Here is an 18305-nt window from a genome sequence, read left to right as displayed (position 1 = left end):
TGACGATCTGAGAGAAAAGTTAGAAGTGATTAAATACTTTAACTCACAGTTTAAATCATGTGCTCATCTCTGCTTTCCTGTCAAGTATCAACAAAACCGTTAATGCATAAAAACTTTGTCAAGGTGAAAGTGATTGGTGTGTCCGTAACTGCTCAGCTGTCATCACAGTCTCACCTTGGAGGGAAATGTTGCACACCTTCCCTGCATAAAATTACCTAACGTTTTCTCCCTAGTCTGGTTTAGATCTCACCAGAAAAGATCATTATTAGTGACATCAGGATGAGCTGCACTCACTGTGAGTGCTTCATGTAATAAACATCATCATAAACATCACTTACGTCAAAGTTATTAAAAAAATTGATTGCCTCACAAATTAGTTCTTTTGAATGTATGCACAGCGTTGTCTCGAGGTTTTATTGATGAAAAATAAATTAATATATAGCTTTATGCTGCTGCTAAGCACAAACCTACTTCCTCAGAGGTTCCTCACATGCAGATGAGTAACAAATATTAGCTGTATTCTGTTAAGTGTAAGGTTTGCTTAACTGCGAGTATGAACTCTGACAATGAAACCATTGTACATCTTTTTTTATAACTATGCAAATGCTGGCTGCATTAACAGTTAAGTTCAATACCACACTTTGGACACCCCTGGTTTGGGGTAATGTGATTAAAATCAGTGATCATTCTAATCTCTGACATGCAAAAGGTGATTGTGAACAGCGTTTTCCATATACGACCTTCATTTAAACACTTTAACTAGAATATTTCCTTATATAGAAGCGGGTCAGCATTAAAGACCTAACTCGTCTTTCCTTATCGTATCACAGCCTGAGGTCTTGCCTTGTCTTTCCTCCCCGTAGTTCCTGCCAGGTTGGCTGCTGTCACCGCTCAGGCGTCTCAGGAATGCCTCCAGATGTTTTCTCTGACTCAGCCAAACTCATTCCTATCCTGTGTTCATAAACAGCAGCACTCAGGAACAGTTTGGACTTAGCTGTTAAGTGCACAGATATAAGAACAGAATCTCTAAAGATAATGCACTTTTTTAACAGGCTGTCACAAAACTAGATCGCCTATCAACATTGGTTCAGAACTGCAGCTTTCTTCAGTAACAACCCATTTCTGGTGCGCCACTAAGACACTTGAGCGCAGAGGGGAAATGCAGTTGTATTAGATGGTGTGTGCAGATCTGGAGAGCTGCGTTTCTTTGAAGCTTATCTTTCGACGTACCCCAGACCTGTCAGAGCGATTACACAAACATCTCTTCTGAAGGCAGAACATGCAGACGCAAAATCTGAAGCAGGAAAACTCAACTGAGCTGATAGTTCTGCACTAGTTTGTATCATGACCTGTTTGGGATTTAGTTTTTATCTTACCCTCTAAAATAATCTATGTATTTTATTCCTGTAACACTGTAAGTAATCACACCTACAAACTGGCTAAGCTGGCTAAGCTTAATTTAAAACGTCACCACAGAAATGGCCGCCTAAAGCTTGCAAAACAATGTTCATAAGTAATTTATTTCACTTATTTCACTCAAAAACTAAATTATGTACTAGCTGCACCATTATGTATTTCAAATGTACAGTGACTGTAAAAAGTCAATGTTAAATATTATCTAATTGTCATTAATTTATAGAAATTTGTTTCACTTTTTTTTTATTAAAATTTTTTTATTTTTTTAGTGAAACATCCAAAAGGTTGAATACTTTCTATAAACACTGTACAGTCCCTGAAAAAATAAGAGACCACTGCACTGAACCCAATTGAAAATCTCCTGTTTATTCTACCAAATATTGATCTCTGAACTCTTCCTGAGTTAAAACATTAGTATTTTTATTTCTAAATGAACATGAACTTGTTTTCTTTGCATTATTTGAGGTCTGAAAGAACTGCATCGTTTTTGTTATTTTGACCATTTCTCGTTTTCTGCTAATAAACACTAAATTTTTGCTTGGAATTTTGGAGACATGTTGAGTAGTTCATTTTACTCAAACATATACTGTACCTATAAAAAGTAAAATCAGAGAAACTGTTTGGAAACAGCTTCTGAAGAGCTAATTCCTTTATTAATGACTTTTTGTGGCGTTCCCTCCCTGTGAAGGGTATTATTGACTATAACCTGAGCTGTCCTTCTCATGATTGCATATTTTTCTATGAAGTCTTCACAGTTTAAGGAAAACATATCAATCATATACCATTTCAGAATATTGATGTAATATGACATCATTAGCTTCGTTTCCATTGGCCATATAATTGCGCAGGTTGAAATTTTGAAAATAAATTGACTTCATGAAAACTTGACAATCTCAAAAAAACTAAATCATTGTGCAAGGATGAGGTGCTTTATTTTGCAAAACTGCATCGGGAACACTTTTTTTTTGTAACACACAAGTCACATAATCAGCAAACAGATGTCACTACTGGTTCAAACCATGAAGAAGAAAACTACAGGAAGTAGTTAGTCAGGGCATGGTTTGTTTTTCACATGTGATTTTAATTATGTTTCCTAGTTAATGGAAACACCACAATTGTGAAATTGTTCTTTCAACATTAGTGGAATATTGACAGTTTTGCACGCAGTCGTATTGACAATTTTTCCATCATTGCATTTTCACTAGGGGTACACCGTTTTATTGGCCAGCTGATTTATCGGTGCCCATTTCCTTAATTTTGGGAGATCAGTGATCGGCCAATTTTTACATGTGAAGCCGATCTTATCCACCGATGTTATCAACCTCAGCAAAGGTCTAAAAATTAACCACCATGCTTTTCTTTTCTCCTGTGAGAGAGGTTTGACTGATAAACCGGCCGATCAGGTCATATCTGCCTATTTACAGTTAACAATAGTCACCCCATTGCTGCCAATTCAGCAACTTTCTTGATATATTGAGCAACACTTCAGACAAAAAAAAATGTTATCGGCCAAAATTGGAATCAGCAGGTTGTTTTTTTTTAAAAGATCAGTAATTGGCAATCGGCCAGAAAATTGCAATATGTGCACCCTAATTTTCACCTCTATTTTCTCTTCACTTTAGTATTCCAAAAATTTACTTATGGCATCGATCAAGGGCAGGTAGAGACCAATCAACTATTCAATATTTCTGGTCATGTTATACATGTATAACACACAGTGTGGTGCATTTTTTTGGGGAGTGTATTGAGGCTGACTGACAGCAGTGGAGGTTGTCGGCGGCTCAGCGGGGATTGGACGTTGACTGATGGGTGTCGGCTCTGTTCACTGAACACGTCTGGTGCAGACGCTGATGGACGGGGTGCCTGCTGTGCTGAACCCTCTCTTCTTGCTGCTGAGGAGGAATCGATAGGGCTGGTGAGAATGCCAGCCTCAGCAGGTTTATTGTCATTGGATAATAGAAAAGAAAGGGGGTCTCTTTTTGCCTCAATCGGCCCCCCAGTCTCAATGTGACTTTAACCTTCCTCAAAGATTATTCTAAAATTGCTTCCACTCCTAATATTTGGCTCCATGTGGTTCTTGTTTTTATTTTATTTTACTTTTATTAAAGTTTAAAGCAGGTCGTCACCATCCTCAGTTTCTCTTGGTCTCCTGGCTGAGTCATTACCAAGGTGCTTTTCTTTAACTAGAGATGCACCAACTGGTTTGAATGATTTTCCCTTTTCCAGTTTTTAGAAAACTTTGATCTGCTGAAATGTTATTTTTAATAACTTGAATAAAGATCGCTCAAGCACTAAAACATAGGGTTTTTTACATATATCATGTAGACAGGTGACGACGATACACTGTATTAGATCACAAGCGCCATAAAACTCGATGTTACGATTATTTGAATACAACATTATATCAGTATCTTGTATTAGCAGCTAGCAGAGTTAGCAGAGCTCACTGGAAACATAATTTTTTCTATCTTTGTTTTAATTTAAAAACAATCAGGGTATATACAGGTCAAAAATAGAATGATTTAGTTAAATCTGTAGTAATTTGTAAAGCCAGTCCAAATTCATAGGGCACATTTTTAGAGAAACGGTATCTCACCAGGTTTCTGTCATTTTTCACCAGATAAAACTTAAAGTATTTGAACTGAAGCTGTTTTTAGAATGAAGATTTTCAGCTGCTGTTATTTATTATTTTAACAAAACAGAATGGTTTGGAGGTGAAACGAAAGACAAACATTTCCTTTTCAAGTCGTTGTTACAGTAAAACATGAAACTACAGTAGACCCCTGCTACTGGAGGATAGGAGCTGCCTGTGAACAGCTAGAATCCTCGAATACCTGATATTAACTATAGAAGTGCTTATACCTTTTAAAAGTTCGAAAACCAAATATACCTTTAAGTGCATTAATACGCACATTGGAAACTGTCTTAGCACTATTTCGGAAACAAATTGTCTTCTTTATTTCCAATCTTGAGGGTTCAGGCAATCAGCAGCAACAAAAGTAAATGGTGCTCTAGGATTGGCTGTCTGCCAAACAATAACCAATAGCCTATCTCAGTTTCTCAAGTTGCAGTTTGTTTGAAATATTTTAGATACGCTCTAGGAAAGAAATCTGCAAATTTTCTAAGAATAATTTGGAGTCGTCACAGAAAAATCCAAAAATAGGTGAATCTGTGAATATTGAACCGCAAATAAATGAGCATTCACTTCTTAGGAAACCCTGACTGTTCAAGACACACTAAATCAATAAAGAGCAACGAATTAGCAGTTTCTTTTGTATTGTAGCTAATAAGACTACAATAAATATGTTTTTATTGAAACAGACATTTTTTTTATCCACTTCTCTGAAGAAACGTGATAAAACTGGTCCTCACCAAAACATGCGGTGACGTTTCCAGTCTGCTTTCTTCAACTGGAATGACAGATCCAGTGCAACATGTGATGGGTGTGACCCAGACAAAGCTTCAAAGCACGGATGTCGCAATGCTTCGACAAAAAGTCCCTGGGATTTGGTTCAATTTGTCCATCTGTGTTTGGTTGGCCTAAAATAAGTCCTTCAAAGCAAACCAACAAAAACTGTTGCATTTGTTCTGATGGAACCGAATCAATAAACATTAATAATGGAATAAAAATTTCAGTCTGGCCTCATGATTGTTTCTCAGTTGACTTAATTTGTGGTGTTCAAGCTTTAATTCAGGTGAGATTCAAGTCCTCCTCCTGGATGTTTGCACAAGAAAACTGCTTATTGACACAGCAGGGGAGGATATGCCTTATAGAAGGAGGAGGGATGCTTATGAAATATACCCATCTCATGTTCTTCCCCTGGGCATTTCATCCATTTGGCAGCTATATGCAGTAAACAGAGGTTTGTTTGTCTTTTGCTCTTGCCTTTTACTCCAGATTCCACTCAGCTCTCCATGAGGCAGATGCTGTTTGTTTCTGAGTCCAGCTCCTCTGTTCAGACAGTGACATTTTCAGTGGGTTCCTTTGACCTGGAAGGGATTGTTTATGTCCCCCATTGCAAAGTAAATTCTTGAAAAACTCAACATTTGGTCTGGTTGGTCTGTCTTCCTTATGAAGTTGTGGAGGACAGTTTCTGTCCACTCTTGCCCTATATTGCAGCCTCTGTGTGGCTGCTGATTCATTGTTGTTTTCTGTCTTGTTCTGCCTCTCTCCCCCCCTCTTCCTGTCCTCACATTGCTCTCTCTTCAGCTCTGCGCTTCAGCCTCTTTCTTTTTGTCATGAGTGACTGGACACGCGTCCCGTTGCTCTTGTACATTTAAAAATAATGAGCCAATGGGTTTATGCTTTGAGGCAGTTTTTATTTTATATTTTTATTTTCTTCTCCCCATCCAGACAGTTTACTTGACAAGAACAGGAAGTTGTGTTTCCCGTTGGTTTGACTTTTCAAGAAAATGACTGGGAACTGAAGACGTCTGCAGGAAATGACCTACAAGTTCCAGTAAATAAATTAGGTTGAGTTTTCTTCTGCTGATGTCATTGCCTTTGGGACAAAACGGCAAAAATAGCTAAGTTCTCCTGTAGCTGGAATTAAAAGTTACAAGATGTTATGGTGAGATGACTTTAGATTAGTCTAATTCTTGCTTTATAAATTGAAACATTTGGGAAATATGTCTGTACGTTATCTAATTACATTTTATTTTGCACAAAATCATTCTTAGTCCATGAGATTTTAATCTGACCAGTTCTGCCTATTTTGAGCTCCTTCCAGAATTAGATGTTTTAGGTCGTCTTGTCACTTTAAATCCAAAACAGCTGCTGCTGGCCTTGCAACCTAACTCAATATTCCACTCTGTACACGTGAAAGTGACTGCGAACAGATGCGCAATTGCATAACTGCACATTTATGGCCCTGAGTCAGAAGCAGAAGAAGAAAATGTGCATGGACTCACTCATGTTGTTCATTGTAGCCAACAACAAAACATGTAGCTGACCGAACATGCTTGTCTACTAATAATGAAGTGGGCGGAGCTACTCTTCGGTTGCTAGGCAATGGGCAGGGCTTGGAGATTATGAGCTCGATGTTGGAAGATTTTTGAAACGGCTTGTTTTCCAGACACCAAAAAACATTAAGTTATTGCCAGAAAATGACTAGGTGTTTTTGTTGCCACTTGGACTGTTTCTAGAAGTACAAAAAATGTGCAAAAAGTGAATTTTGCATTATCTGTCCCCTGCTGGTCTGATATCGATTTTGGCCCAGAGTTTTGTCAGTGCATCCCTAACGAGAAGTCTGCTTTTTGCCAGCAGACTACTTTAGAAAACAGCTTTTCCTAGTTAAGGGAAATTTGTGAATTATTAAATCTTTGCAGCTGATAAAAAAATAATATAACCATTACAACAATTGGGAATGGCATTGGTAAAGATATTTACAGTATGTGGTGTATACCTCAAAGACTGCGGTAAACAAATATTAACAGAATATTAACCGAATAGCCCAGTTTGATGAAATAAAGAGACTTTACAACAAATGACTGAGTTGCTTCATAAGCATCATTCTGAAAGAACAGATATCTGGGAGTATCTGTGAAGCTTTAGACAGCCCGTTGCCCTGCATGGGTCGCAACAAACTACAATGCATTTGGATTCTGGTACCTTCTTATCAGAACCTCTTCAGTAATCTGAGCGGCTGCAGCTCGACATGCATCATTAGGCTTTGACGCACTTTGACCCTGTTGGTGGTTCACCCCTGCTTCTTTTCTTGGATCACTTCTGGTTGTTCCTGCCCGCTGCAGACTGGGAATATCCCGCAACAGCTGAGGCTTTGGAGACAATGTAACCCTCTCATATCTGACTTGACTCAAATCCTTACAGCTGCCCGTTTTTTACTGCTTTAACCCGTTGACTTTGAAGACAAAATGCTCTGTTGGTTCAGTATATCTCGTAACCATAATATGATACATAATCTGTGCATGAGAAGGTCATTTCTCCTCCAGTTATTGTATTTGTAATACTGTATTTTAGTATTTGTTCTTTGCTCAAACTTTCTAACCAAACTGATGGTTGGAACAAACTTGCTTCTTTCATGGAATTAAAATGTAAAATATTCTTATTGGTCACCATAACCTCAATTGTTCTGAAAAGCCAGTTATACTTTGCAAATGCTGTTTTAATCATTCAGAACATTTCATTGAATATGTGTTATCAAGTTGGGAAAATTCAATCCACTTTAATTTCTTGTTTTATATATTTTGTAGGTATCCCAGGTATATTGTGGGGGGGGGGGGTTCTACATCAATTTCTGTTTTGGTTAATTTTCATTTAATTTTAATCCAAATCATTTAAAAGTTCTTAGTCTCTCTTTTTTTAATCAAATTATTTGGTAAATATAATTTTGATACATTCCACAAACATCCTCCAAAATCAGGGTGAAACTGTAAAACCTCTGCCTCTCATTCCCTTCCTCAGTGAAAATACTAATAGAAATATAAATAGAGAACAAATATATATAAACATACTGTGCCTCATCAAATTTCTTCTGTTTTTGAACTTCTGTGACACTTTAAACCTTCAGATTAAACAAATGTTTATATCAGGTAAAGATGACATGGTTAAATACAAAAGGCTATCCAAATCAATCTGGTCCTGCATTAGAAAGTTGCTGCCTCTTGTTGGATTATTTATTGTATGACTAGGCCTGTCACGATAGCAAATTTTGCTGAACGATTAATTGTCTCAAAAATTATTGCGATAAACGATAATATTGTTTGAAGATCTTTTTACACTGATTTAATGGAAATGACGTAATAATGCATGCGATTTCCTGCCAAAGATAGATGCACTTTATTTTCAAAAGAACACTAAACACTGGAACTGATAAACAAAATAAACAAAACAACCAAAACAAAAATAAAATGGATTCTCAGTCTCCATTAACAAAAAATGTACTGGAAAAAAAACTAAACAACATAAAGCCAAAGTGGAAATAAATACTGCATTCAACCTAAAGACTGCAGATTGTGAAGTCTGTATATTATGTTGCCCTTCAGTAATAATTAGATTTAAATGGAGAAGATGGGCACATCGACTACCTGATGCAATAGTTCACACTACATGACTTTTTGCTCCTATTTTTCCCCTTCCAACAATCTTAGAACGTTGGTCTAAGATTTTGGAAAGTTGTGGGAGGCCTGTGTCCCCATTAACATATGGTGTAAAAATAGCACCATTTTTGAAAAACAAACTTTATTCCCAGAGTCAAACTTGTTGGGATTGTCTTGGGATATATTTATATCATTAATATTTATATTAATTAATGGACCAGTAAGTTCTGGTCATGACTTAAATAAATCATAAAAGGGAAATCTCTAAACATCAGTTTGTGACCTTAAGATGGAAGGTGCTTGGATTATACACTAGTGCACCCAAACACACAAATAAGTCCACTATTATATAAGTTTAAAAAAAAAACCAAACAACTAAATTAGGATTTTAGAGTGGGCTTGTCAAAGTCCAAATTGAAATAAAGATTCTTTTTTGTGGCCAGAAACAGAATATCAATGCGTGAAAACTTCCCACTGTGGAGACTTAAAGAAATCCTGTAATGAAAGTGGCCAAACAATGATGGCTGCTCCCGGGTGCCGACGGTTACTTTTTCACATAATATCAGATTGGTTTGGATAGCTTTGTTCCCCCATTAATCAATCAGGTTTATTTGTATCGCACATTTCAGAAACATAATAGTTCAAAGTGCTTTACATTGTGAAAATGCACACAAAAAAACATAAACAGCTCATACAGTCAATAACCAATAACAGACATCTAATTTTGTCAAGTACCATTGTTAAAATCATCAATACGCCTCACATATGTTGGTCAGTATTCCATCTATTATGGTTCAAAAGTGACTCTTAACAAGTGGGTCTTTTTAGTGAATTTTTTATAAGCATAATTGACTATTGAAACTCTGCTTTTGCATTAACTCAGGATATATTTGAAATCATAATTTTGTTTGATCTGAAACATTTGTTTGGGGGAGGAGGGAGCAAAAATGGAAATCGGAGGACTAGCTGTTTTTTGTGCCGCCATGTTGTAAACATGTTGTGAAATCAGGCAGAGTCACTGCAGTTATTTTCTCCAACATAAACCCAAATTGTTTGTGGCTAGGACACCTTTCTGTCTTAGTTGAATTTCAAGCACATAGTAACTGAAGACATTTAATCTATACCCCAAACCACTTCTCTTTTCTTCCTCCTCTTTCTTCTTCCTCCTCTGTCTGATACGGGCTGCGACTTCTAACTCAGACAAAGGTCTTCTGTCCTTCCGCTGTCACGTTAAAGGCATCCCATCGCTGCTCTGAGGGCATTTTCACTTGTCGTCACAAGAGGCGCAGATCGCAGTCCTCCAAGCGTGCCATGCTCAGCGGCCTTGCTCTCCCAGTGACATGTTCTCACGTTTCACTGGAAACTGAGAGGGGCTTTGTGTTCGTGTTAATTAAAAGTGAATATCTCCTCTCCTATTTTTGTCCGTTTGCGCGCTTGCACAACTCTGTGACCTCTTTGTGGGGATCTGAACTCTGTGGTCAGCCCAGTTGGGGTGCATCAGAAAGAAAAATATTCAAATATTTCACTTTACACGTCGTTCCGCTCTGTCCGGCCCCAGGCTTCACTACGCCACACACAGTCTGATTGAATTACACTCTCTTGGTGCTTTTATCTATTGAATTAGCCTGTCATGGCCTCCCTGAACACTATGGCTGAATGTTCTTCCCTGGGCAAACTTACTAACAAGATGCATGAGATTGAGATTAGCTATTCATGCCCGGTGGATTTTGCCATCTTTGTCTTCCACGTCTTGAAATGAACTTGAAGTTTTACACTTTTACAACAGGGGAAGCAAATTTGGTGCAGAGTAAAGCTTCGCTGTCACAACCACCGATGTGACTCGGTTAGTGATTTGGTCTCCTTGCCTTGTTGCATCTTGTGTCGGATCACAAACATCTGCTGCTGCCGACACGTCTGTAGCAAATGGGTTGTGGAAGTGACAGGAGGCATGTTCCCACCAACTGGACGATTTTAGCCTGTTGAACTGAACATAGTCCTGTATTTATTTCTGTTTCAATTTTTATGTTTTTATTTCATTTTTTATTTTAATTATTGAAGTTAGATTTTTTTGCATTTTTGTTTCTTTTTTTGTTTTTTTATTTTATCTAGAAATGTATTTTTTAATTTTGTAGTTTTAAATGACCATTTCTTTTATTTCATTATATTATTGTTTTTGCTTTTTTCAAATAATTGTTTTTTTAATTTAATTTGGCATTTTTGTTTCCTTTAACAGCTGTATTTATTAAGTAATTTTAATCATTCATTTATTGTTTTTCATTTAGAAGTATCTTTTTAATTTTGTATTTTAAATGGCCATTTCTTTTGTTTTATTCTTTTATTTATTTCCTTTTTAAAATTCCTCAATTTTTCATTTTTGTTTTTTTTTAACGGCTATATTTATTTCTTCATTTTAATCCTTCATTTATTGTTTTATTTTTAAGTATTTTTATTTTATTAATTTTTATTTTAAAAAACATTTTTTAAATTTACTTTCTATTTATGTTTTGTTTTTTAAAGGCTGTGTTAATATCTGAGTAACTTGGCGGGCCCATTTGAGGGTTGGTGTAAAACATGCGCTCCAGTAAGAGTCTTCAAAAATCCAGCTTGCATTGATAAGTCGTAATTTGAATGTACAACTTTTTTGGTGAATATTTACATCAAGATGCATTTATAAAACAGCTGAAGTCATTTATTCTTCCTAAGGTCTGAGGTCCTTTCAGCAGAGACAGCTGGATTGTAAAAGGCAACCGCACTTTCTCCCTACTTAAAAGATGGATAAATTCAGCAGTGTGGAAATACTTTTATTTAAAAAAAACAGTGATGTTGTCAAACAAGCATAATCCATCACTTTCTTTAATGTAACACAACACTTAGCAGGCTACTAAGTACAAGTAACAACCAACTTAAGAGTTTAAGAACTACTGTATTTTCTCAGTCTAATTTGTCTTAGCATAAATTACAGTAAAATGTCACTACATTGAATAATTTGATGACTTAACCTGAAATATGACAGCCCAAATAAACTTTATTTAAAAGCCTAAGCAACACATTGCTATATTTGAAGTTGCCATTTCCTCTGTGTATCATTAAGCAACAAATGCACTGGTTTTAGTGCAAGGCATTTTGTCATTGTAACATTTTTACCACAACAGCTAAAAGAAGCTGATTTTCTGTCTGAAGCCACCTCATGGCCTTAAATGTACCGAGCCAGTAGTTGCCTTGAACTTTTTTAGATTACAGGAAGTAGTCTTATAGTTTATTCTGTGTCACTGAGGCTCAAAGGGAAATGATTAGTCCTGTCTTTATCCACTGCTGCAGTGGTGAACGTTTTCAACAGCCAGCTTTTGCAAAGCGCTAAAGTTGGTTTACTGTCAAAGAACTTCCCATTTTCATGATGGATATGTTTTGCTTTTATTCCTTCATCAGGTGAAACCACATATCAGACATCACATAGACTCTTGTTTGTAATGATGAAGGCTTCTCTGGTAAGCTGTCAGTAATGATCTATATTATTTTGTTCGATATATCGAAGTTGTGGTCAGAAAATGGCTGATCTGTTCATTTTTACTTTCAATAAAACTTTTTTTTTGTCTTTAACTGGATAATTTTTAATTCACCCATTATTTTTAGTTTGTAGCCTAGCAAAGAACAACAAAGTCGGCACCAAAAAAATAAAATGTCACTCTAATATTTAAAGTTTTGCATTAATTATCCAAAAGATAAACTTTATGCATATTTGCTTTGTTAAATCCAGGTGGCTACTTCTTTTTTTAAACAGGTGGTGTATGTGACATAAGCTTTTTTTCTAGTTATATTTAAATTAATCAGTTCCTGGGAATTTCTAATCCATAATCCATGGCTTTCTGGTGAGTTTGAACAGCATTTTATTGAGATTTAAACCGCGTTTATCCTGCGGCCTCATGCAGTGAGTAAGATGGTGAGGTGGGTGATATGTTTTGTCACAATACATTATAGTACTATTTTGTAATGATAACAATGACAATAAGAACTAAAAGTAGCATGATAGAGGAGTCATAGCCCCACAAACACAAATACTGCTTTTGAAAAACATCCCCATTTGTAATATGATTCTTTGGGACACCAGTCACTCAAAAAAGTGTGATTTATATAGCACCGTGACTGCTTTATTATATATTTTCAAATTTATTGCAACTATCATTGAACAAACAGTGGAGAAAATAGTAAAGCTAACTATCCAGACAATATGGACAGCTTTGGGTGAGTTTAAATTATTAATTGGAATTTATTGTGACAACGATAAATCAGAATTCCTATCATGAGAATAAATTAGTCACAATAAATGATAAACGATACAATAAATGCCCAACCCTCCTGCAAACTACAGCCACAAGGATGTCAAGTACGATTGCATCAAGATATTTCAGCTACCAGTTTCTTTAGTTATTTTTACATTGACCATTAAACTCCTAATTGCACTAACTAAATAAATTAGCGGTGCACCGATTTAACGGTGCCAATTTCCTTCATTTTGAGATTGGTGGTCGGCCGATACTTGCATGCAAAGCCGATCTTATCTCCCAGTCATCTGCCACCACTGTTCTCTTCTGCTCTCCTGTGAGACTGATAGACTGATGTGTAGTGTTAACCGGCCCACCAGGTCATGTATGCATGTTTGCAAGTTAACAACACTCACCCCACTGTTACCAACTCAGCGACTTTCTTGCTATATTTAGCGACATTTTAGACAAAAGAAATTGGTATAGGACAAAATCGAAATCAGCAGATTGTTGTTGTTTTTTTTAAATTGGTATTCTGCGATCAGATAAAAACTGCAATCGGTGCACCGCTGGAAAAAATTAAAGTTGCTGTTTTTGCTCGTTTGACCAAGCTTGTGAAGCTATTGGTATATTTATGTGTGCTGCTGCAGAGATATCAAATAAATTTGTAATTCAGCACATTTACGTTTGTAAAGAAACGTTTTAAGTCAGTTCACTGTTTTTCGGATCGGTATCAGCTGATTCTAAACCTCAGATATCGGTATTAGAAGTGGAAAAAGTGAATCAGTGCATCCATACTTTTAAGAACATAGGAACCCATTAATAGGCATTTTGCTCCACCTACTCCGGTAGAGATTTTATCATGCTTTTTCATCTTTCTGCAGAAGTGGAAGCTTGTATATAAGAGGAAACAAGTAATCCAACTAGCAACATTTATGTGTCCCAATATTACTGTCTGGCTTTGATCCAGTGCTTGGAAGACTCATCCTTCTGTTGTTTCTGCCCTTAAGATAATATCAGCGTCTCAAGTGAGAGCACAGGAAAGGTCACAGTTTGAACACAAACAGGCCTGATGCATTAATTCCAAGAATGATTACCAAATCCTATAATGGAGAGCGAACGGCTGCATTCTCTTTATCTGACTCGCCACTGACAGCAGCAGAAATCGCAGAGGAAACAGGAAAGGCCTGAGCAGCTTGGTGTTGGGACGGATATCCTCTTTTGGAGGCGTTCCCCTCCTCTCTCACTTAACTCTCCCTCTCTTTATCTCTTTTTATCGTGTCACCCTCCGCCATCACATTTTGCTCTTGGTGCGGCATAAACCGCCCGCCTGAGCGTGGAATCGAACCGCAGACATTCGTCCCCCTTTTGTAACTTTGTGGACTCGTCAGATCTGAGTCGGTTATGTGTTGGCATGGGGACGAGGAGGATGAGGACAGCTCCGAGGTTGGTCTGATTTCTGCTCAATGATGATTTGGACTAAGTTTTTGTGTGTTCCTGCCTTGATGACTCTCCACATTTTGATTATTTTTTTCTTTTTGCCCAAAAAGACGACTTGGGATGTATATTTCACTGGGAAGACCAGTCTGATTAACCCGATAGAGACAAAATCAGAGGAAAAATCTGAGAACAATTGACAGCCTGGACCGTTGTTCACCCTTTTGGCCGATAAGGCAACATAACAAATACTTTTTAAATTTGAAATACTATAAAAACCAGTTGAAATGGATTTTTTTTCCATTTACGCTTAGTTTCTATGGTTTCTCATTTTTACCTAACTGGCCTTTTCCTCTCCTTCCCCCATCACTATCTCTCTGCCTTTCCTCCCATTACTGCCTTATCAGGCTGACCATCTCTTTCTCTTCGCTCCTCCTCACTCTCAGCTCCACACATTAACAGGTTAAAGAGGATTAATTCAGGATTAATCAACATTAATGATTCTTCTTTTGTTTTTATAGTGTTAACAATCACACGTTTTAACCACCGTTTCCTTTGTCCCCCATTTTCCCTTGTTTTTCCCGCCCTTCCCTTCTGTTCCTTCTCTTGCAGAGTGACCCAGGCGGGCTGTCTGTTCTGGAGCAGCTCGGTTTGGACCAGAACTCCGACTTCTCCGACTCGAGCGTTCAGCAGCTCCTGGACGAGCAGCGGGAGAGGATCCGCAGGGAGATCCGGAAGGAGCTGAAGATCAAGGAGGGTGCGGAGAACTTGCGTCGCGCCACGACTGACAAGAGGAACGCACATCAGGTGAGAACGAACGCTTGCAAAAGACTCGTCAAAATCAGGGAAGCACCTTTCCTTTACTTCGTTATCTGCTCAACGCAGAATTTTACTGTCCTGGAAAGATCCTCACTCACCGGTGGTGGTCCTCTATCTAAAGGATGTAATTTATTTTTTTAAAACTAGAAAAAATCAAGTTTAGACTGACACGTTTTTCAATCATTTATCCACTACTTTATTTCCTTGAAGACAATTACACCAAACTAAATACAAGTTTCATGGTTCTTTTGTTCCTGTTTTGTTTTGTGTTTTGTCTTATTTCTGTCTGGGGTAGGGATTGGTTTCAAACTGATGGTTGGAATTGGGCAAATAATTATATATATATATTTTTATTTTTGAATACCACTTGTATCTTAACTTGTTTGTCAAACTACATGTCAAAATTTATAAATAGAAAAAAAAAATCAGGGATGCACCAATATGAAAATATGGGCCAATGTCGGATATTAGTATTGCTGTAATGGCTGATAACTTATATTATATACATACATACATTTCGCTACCTTTTCGACGCCTTGAAAGAAACAACCACACGCTAACTTAACCACTACTTCGGTTAAAATACCCACAATCCTCTTCTGCATCACCGTCACATAACTAACTTCCTCCACTCCCCATTTAGAAGCAAATGACAACAAGACAGAAATAAATATTGGTTATTAATATCAGCCCAGTTTTATTTATCAAAGCAATACCGATACATTATAAAATGACAGATATCAGTCGACACTGATGTCAGTTCTGATATATCGTGCTTCCCTAATCAAAAGTCAACTAATCTGACAGGGCTTCTGACTGAAGACTGTTGCTGTATCATCATGGTCTCATGATGAGCTAACAGCTCCATATCAGGTCGCATTTAATAATGCGACCTAACCTGATACCACACACAAATAATTAGATTTCTGCAAAAAAAAAAATCAGAATTGATCACCTGCTTTGTGAACGTAGCCCCAACATTTTGAGTGTGAATTAGAGCTGCATAACATTAATAAAACCTGTGATACTCTAGATGAATTTAATAATATGACTTCCAATAAATAATCAAATATGTGAACAATGATAATGTCCTGCTTTGAGTTCACTGAAGGACTTTATCCAGCTTTTTGGGGGGTGATGCAACATTCTTATAATCTTTGGCTTTGGCAACAAAAACAAATTCTCAGTTACATTCCAATCTCTTTACTTTTTGTTATTTTTATGCAACATTAAACAACCAGTGTCACCAAAAAGAGAGTATGCCATAGCTTCAAACTTGCCAAAGTGTAGCCATTAGCCTAAAATGGTTTAAATCCACAGCTCAGGAGGAAGAATATGTTTAAATTCAGTTGTCAAGAAATTAAAGTAGGAATGTGTGGTTTAAGATTTTAGTTATAATGTGACAAAATGTGGATGTTTAAGTCTTATTAATGCTTTTTTAAGGCCCTGTGCTGTTTACATTTTGAGTTATTTGTTATTCTATCGACTAATAGATTTTTAAGGTGGGTGTGAAGGCATCCAATTAGGTCAAATTTAGGATTAATGATGGAGAAGCCCAAAAGCTTTTAGCTAAATATGTAGGATTAGAGTGAGGAGAGAATTATGTCCCCTGCAGAATGAAATGGTTCTTCACTTTGGATTAATTATTCCTTTGGTAGTTTGATGGGTACCATGATGAAAACTTAAATCCAGCAAAACTTGTTAAAACAAATATATTTCTAAAAACAATTACATAAAACGAAACTTTTTTTATTTTCTGCTTCTTGTTTAAGACTGCATATTTCAAACAGATGATTCCTTAATTTGAGTTATACTCTGATAGAGGAAGTAATGCTGAATGATGTCTTATATCTATAAATAAATGAATTACTTCATGCTGTTTCTTCTTTTTTTGCCTTTAGGTCGACAGTCAGCTGCGCTCTTCAAACCGAAAGCTGGACAATCTGCATGCACAGCTGCAGGAGCTGGATGCTCATATCGTGGTGAAGGGAGGAGAGGAGAGCAAAGGTACAGCTACCACTGCTACAATCGCTTCTTTTTTAATCATCACTTCATTATTTCCCTCCATTTTTGTAAAAAAAAAAAAAAATGCTTTAGCTTACATTATTTTGTGTATTTTTAAGATTATTGTGAATCAACAAATTGCAGGTAGGATTCAGGACTGAGATAGCCACAAAGTAAAGCAGATTTTGTGTTTGGTGAAACAGTAATAGCACATTTTCTGAGAGTCCAATAGATTTTGAGTTAAAATTTCCTGGTATTTTAAAGAGTTTATGATGCCATGCACTCTGACAGGGCCCATAGATCCACCACTATGCTTCACATTGGACCTGAGGCTCTTTCCACATGTTCATCCTTTGTTTCATACCAAACCTACCTTAAGCGTTTGCTTGCGAGAAACTAAATCTTAGGGTGCATTGACGCCAACCCCGCTTCAATAGAACTCGAGTTTGTTAGCATAGAAAGTTTGGTTCGTTTGGGGAAGTGAAAGGGCAATCGAACTCTGATGTGAAACAAAAGAGCAAACTCTGATCCGCCTAAAGTGAAAGCCTTGGTTTGGTTGAAGTGAACTCTGGTGCGGTTTGAATGCATATGTGAATGCCAAGTGGACCGGAGACTGCTCCAAAAGCAGGAAGCAAACTACAGTGCAGGGAATTCTGGATTAGCCTAGCGCTAAAGGGAGAAACGGCTCATGGTCTTTTACAGAAGGCAAAAGAAAAATCCTAAAATTCCCACTCCATTCTTGTTTACATTTTGAAAAGAAAAAAGTTGCGCTCAGTGTCTTCGGAAGTTTTCATGTCGTTTCCTTCAGTATTTCTTGCTGCAGCGCCTCCACAGGTGAAAAGGTGAACAGATTTTTCAAAGTCGTTGGTTTGTTTAACACAGTGTAGTGTGAAAGTGAACCACACCAGCTGAAAACATAACAAATATTGCAAATTTTGGTCCGCAATCGATCAAAGTCTACCGAACTAAGTATGAAATCACCCTTACTTTCATCTGACCAAATTTCACGGTTCTATTTAAAGACCCTATAAACTTTAGTAAACTCTACAGAGTCTTTAACTGGATGTTAAACCGTTTACGTTTGTGTTGCGTCATATTTGCAACTTATTGCAACACAAAGTCATGGATTCATATTTAAAAGTTTGTAGAAAAAACTTCAACTTAAAGTGAAGTATGCAAAAAATCGATTCTATTAATGTATGTTTTAAAGAAATAATTATGGGCAAAAGTCTTTTTGTTTAGGAACAATTGTTTAACATGTTTTTTTTCCTGCAGTGTATTAATTTATTTAAAATAAAAGTTGGATGTTTC

At 36.9% G+C, this 18305-nt stretch overlaps 1 protein-coding gene across 2 annotated transcripts in view; it reads left to right on the top strand.

Moving 5' to 3' along the window:
• pkn1a (protein kinase N1a) overlaps nucleotides 1-18305 on the top strand; it is a 63409-nt gene that overhangs the window by 19514 nt on the left and 25590 nt on the right. The window contains exons 1-3 of one of the 2 annotated variants that reach the window (XM_028017912.1): nucleotides 14055-14180; nucleotides 14784-14978; nucleotides 16892-16997. In XM_028017912.1, coding sequence (XP_027873713.1) covers nucleotides 14139-14180; nucleotides 14784-14978; nucleotides 16892-16997 — 343 coding nt within the window. In that variant the 5' untranslated portion in view covers nucleotides 14055-14138. Of the gene's footprint in view, nucleotides 1-14054; nucleotides 14181-14783; nucleotides 14979-16891; nucleotides 16998-18305 lie in introns of those variants that run through there. The other variant, XM_028017913.1, reaches the window with a different exon arrangement.

This window comes from Xiphophorus couchianus, chromosome 5 (assembly GCF_001444195.1).
Source record: "Xiphophorus couchianus chromosome 5, X_couchianus-1.0, whole genome shotgun sequence".
Lineage (NCBI taxonomy): Eukaryota > Metazoa > Chordata > Actinopteri > Cyprinodontiformes > Poeciliidae > Xiphophorus > Xiphophorus couchianus.
Note: the sequence above shows the minus strand (reverse complement) of the source record. Positions and strands in the feature narration are given on the sequence as shown.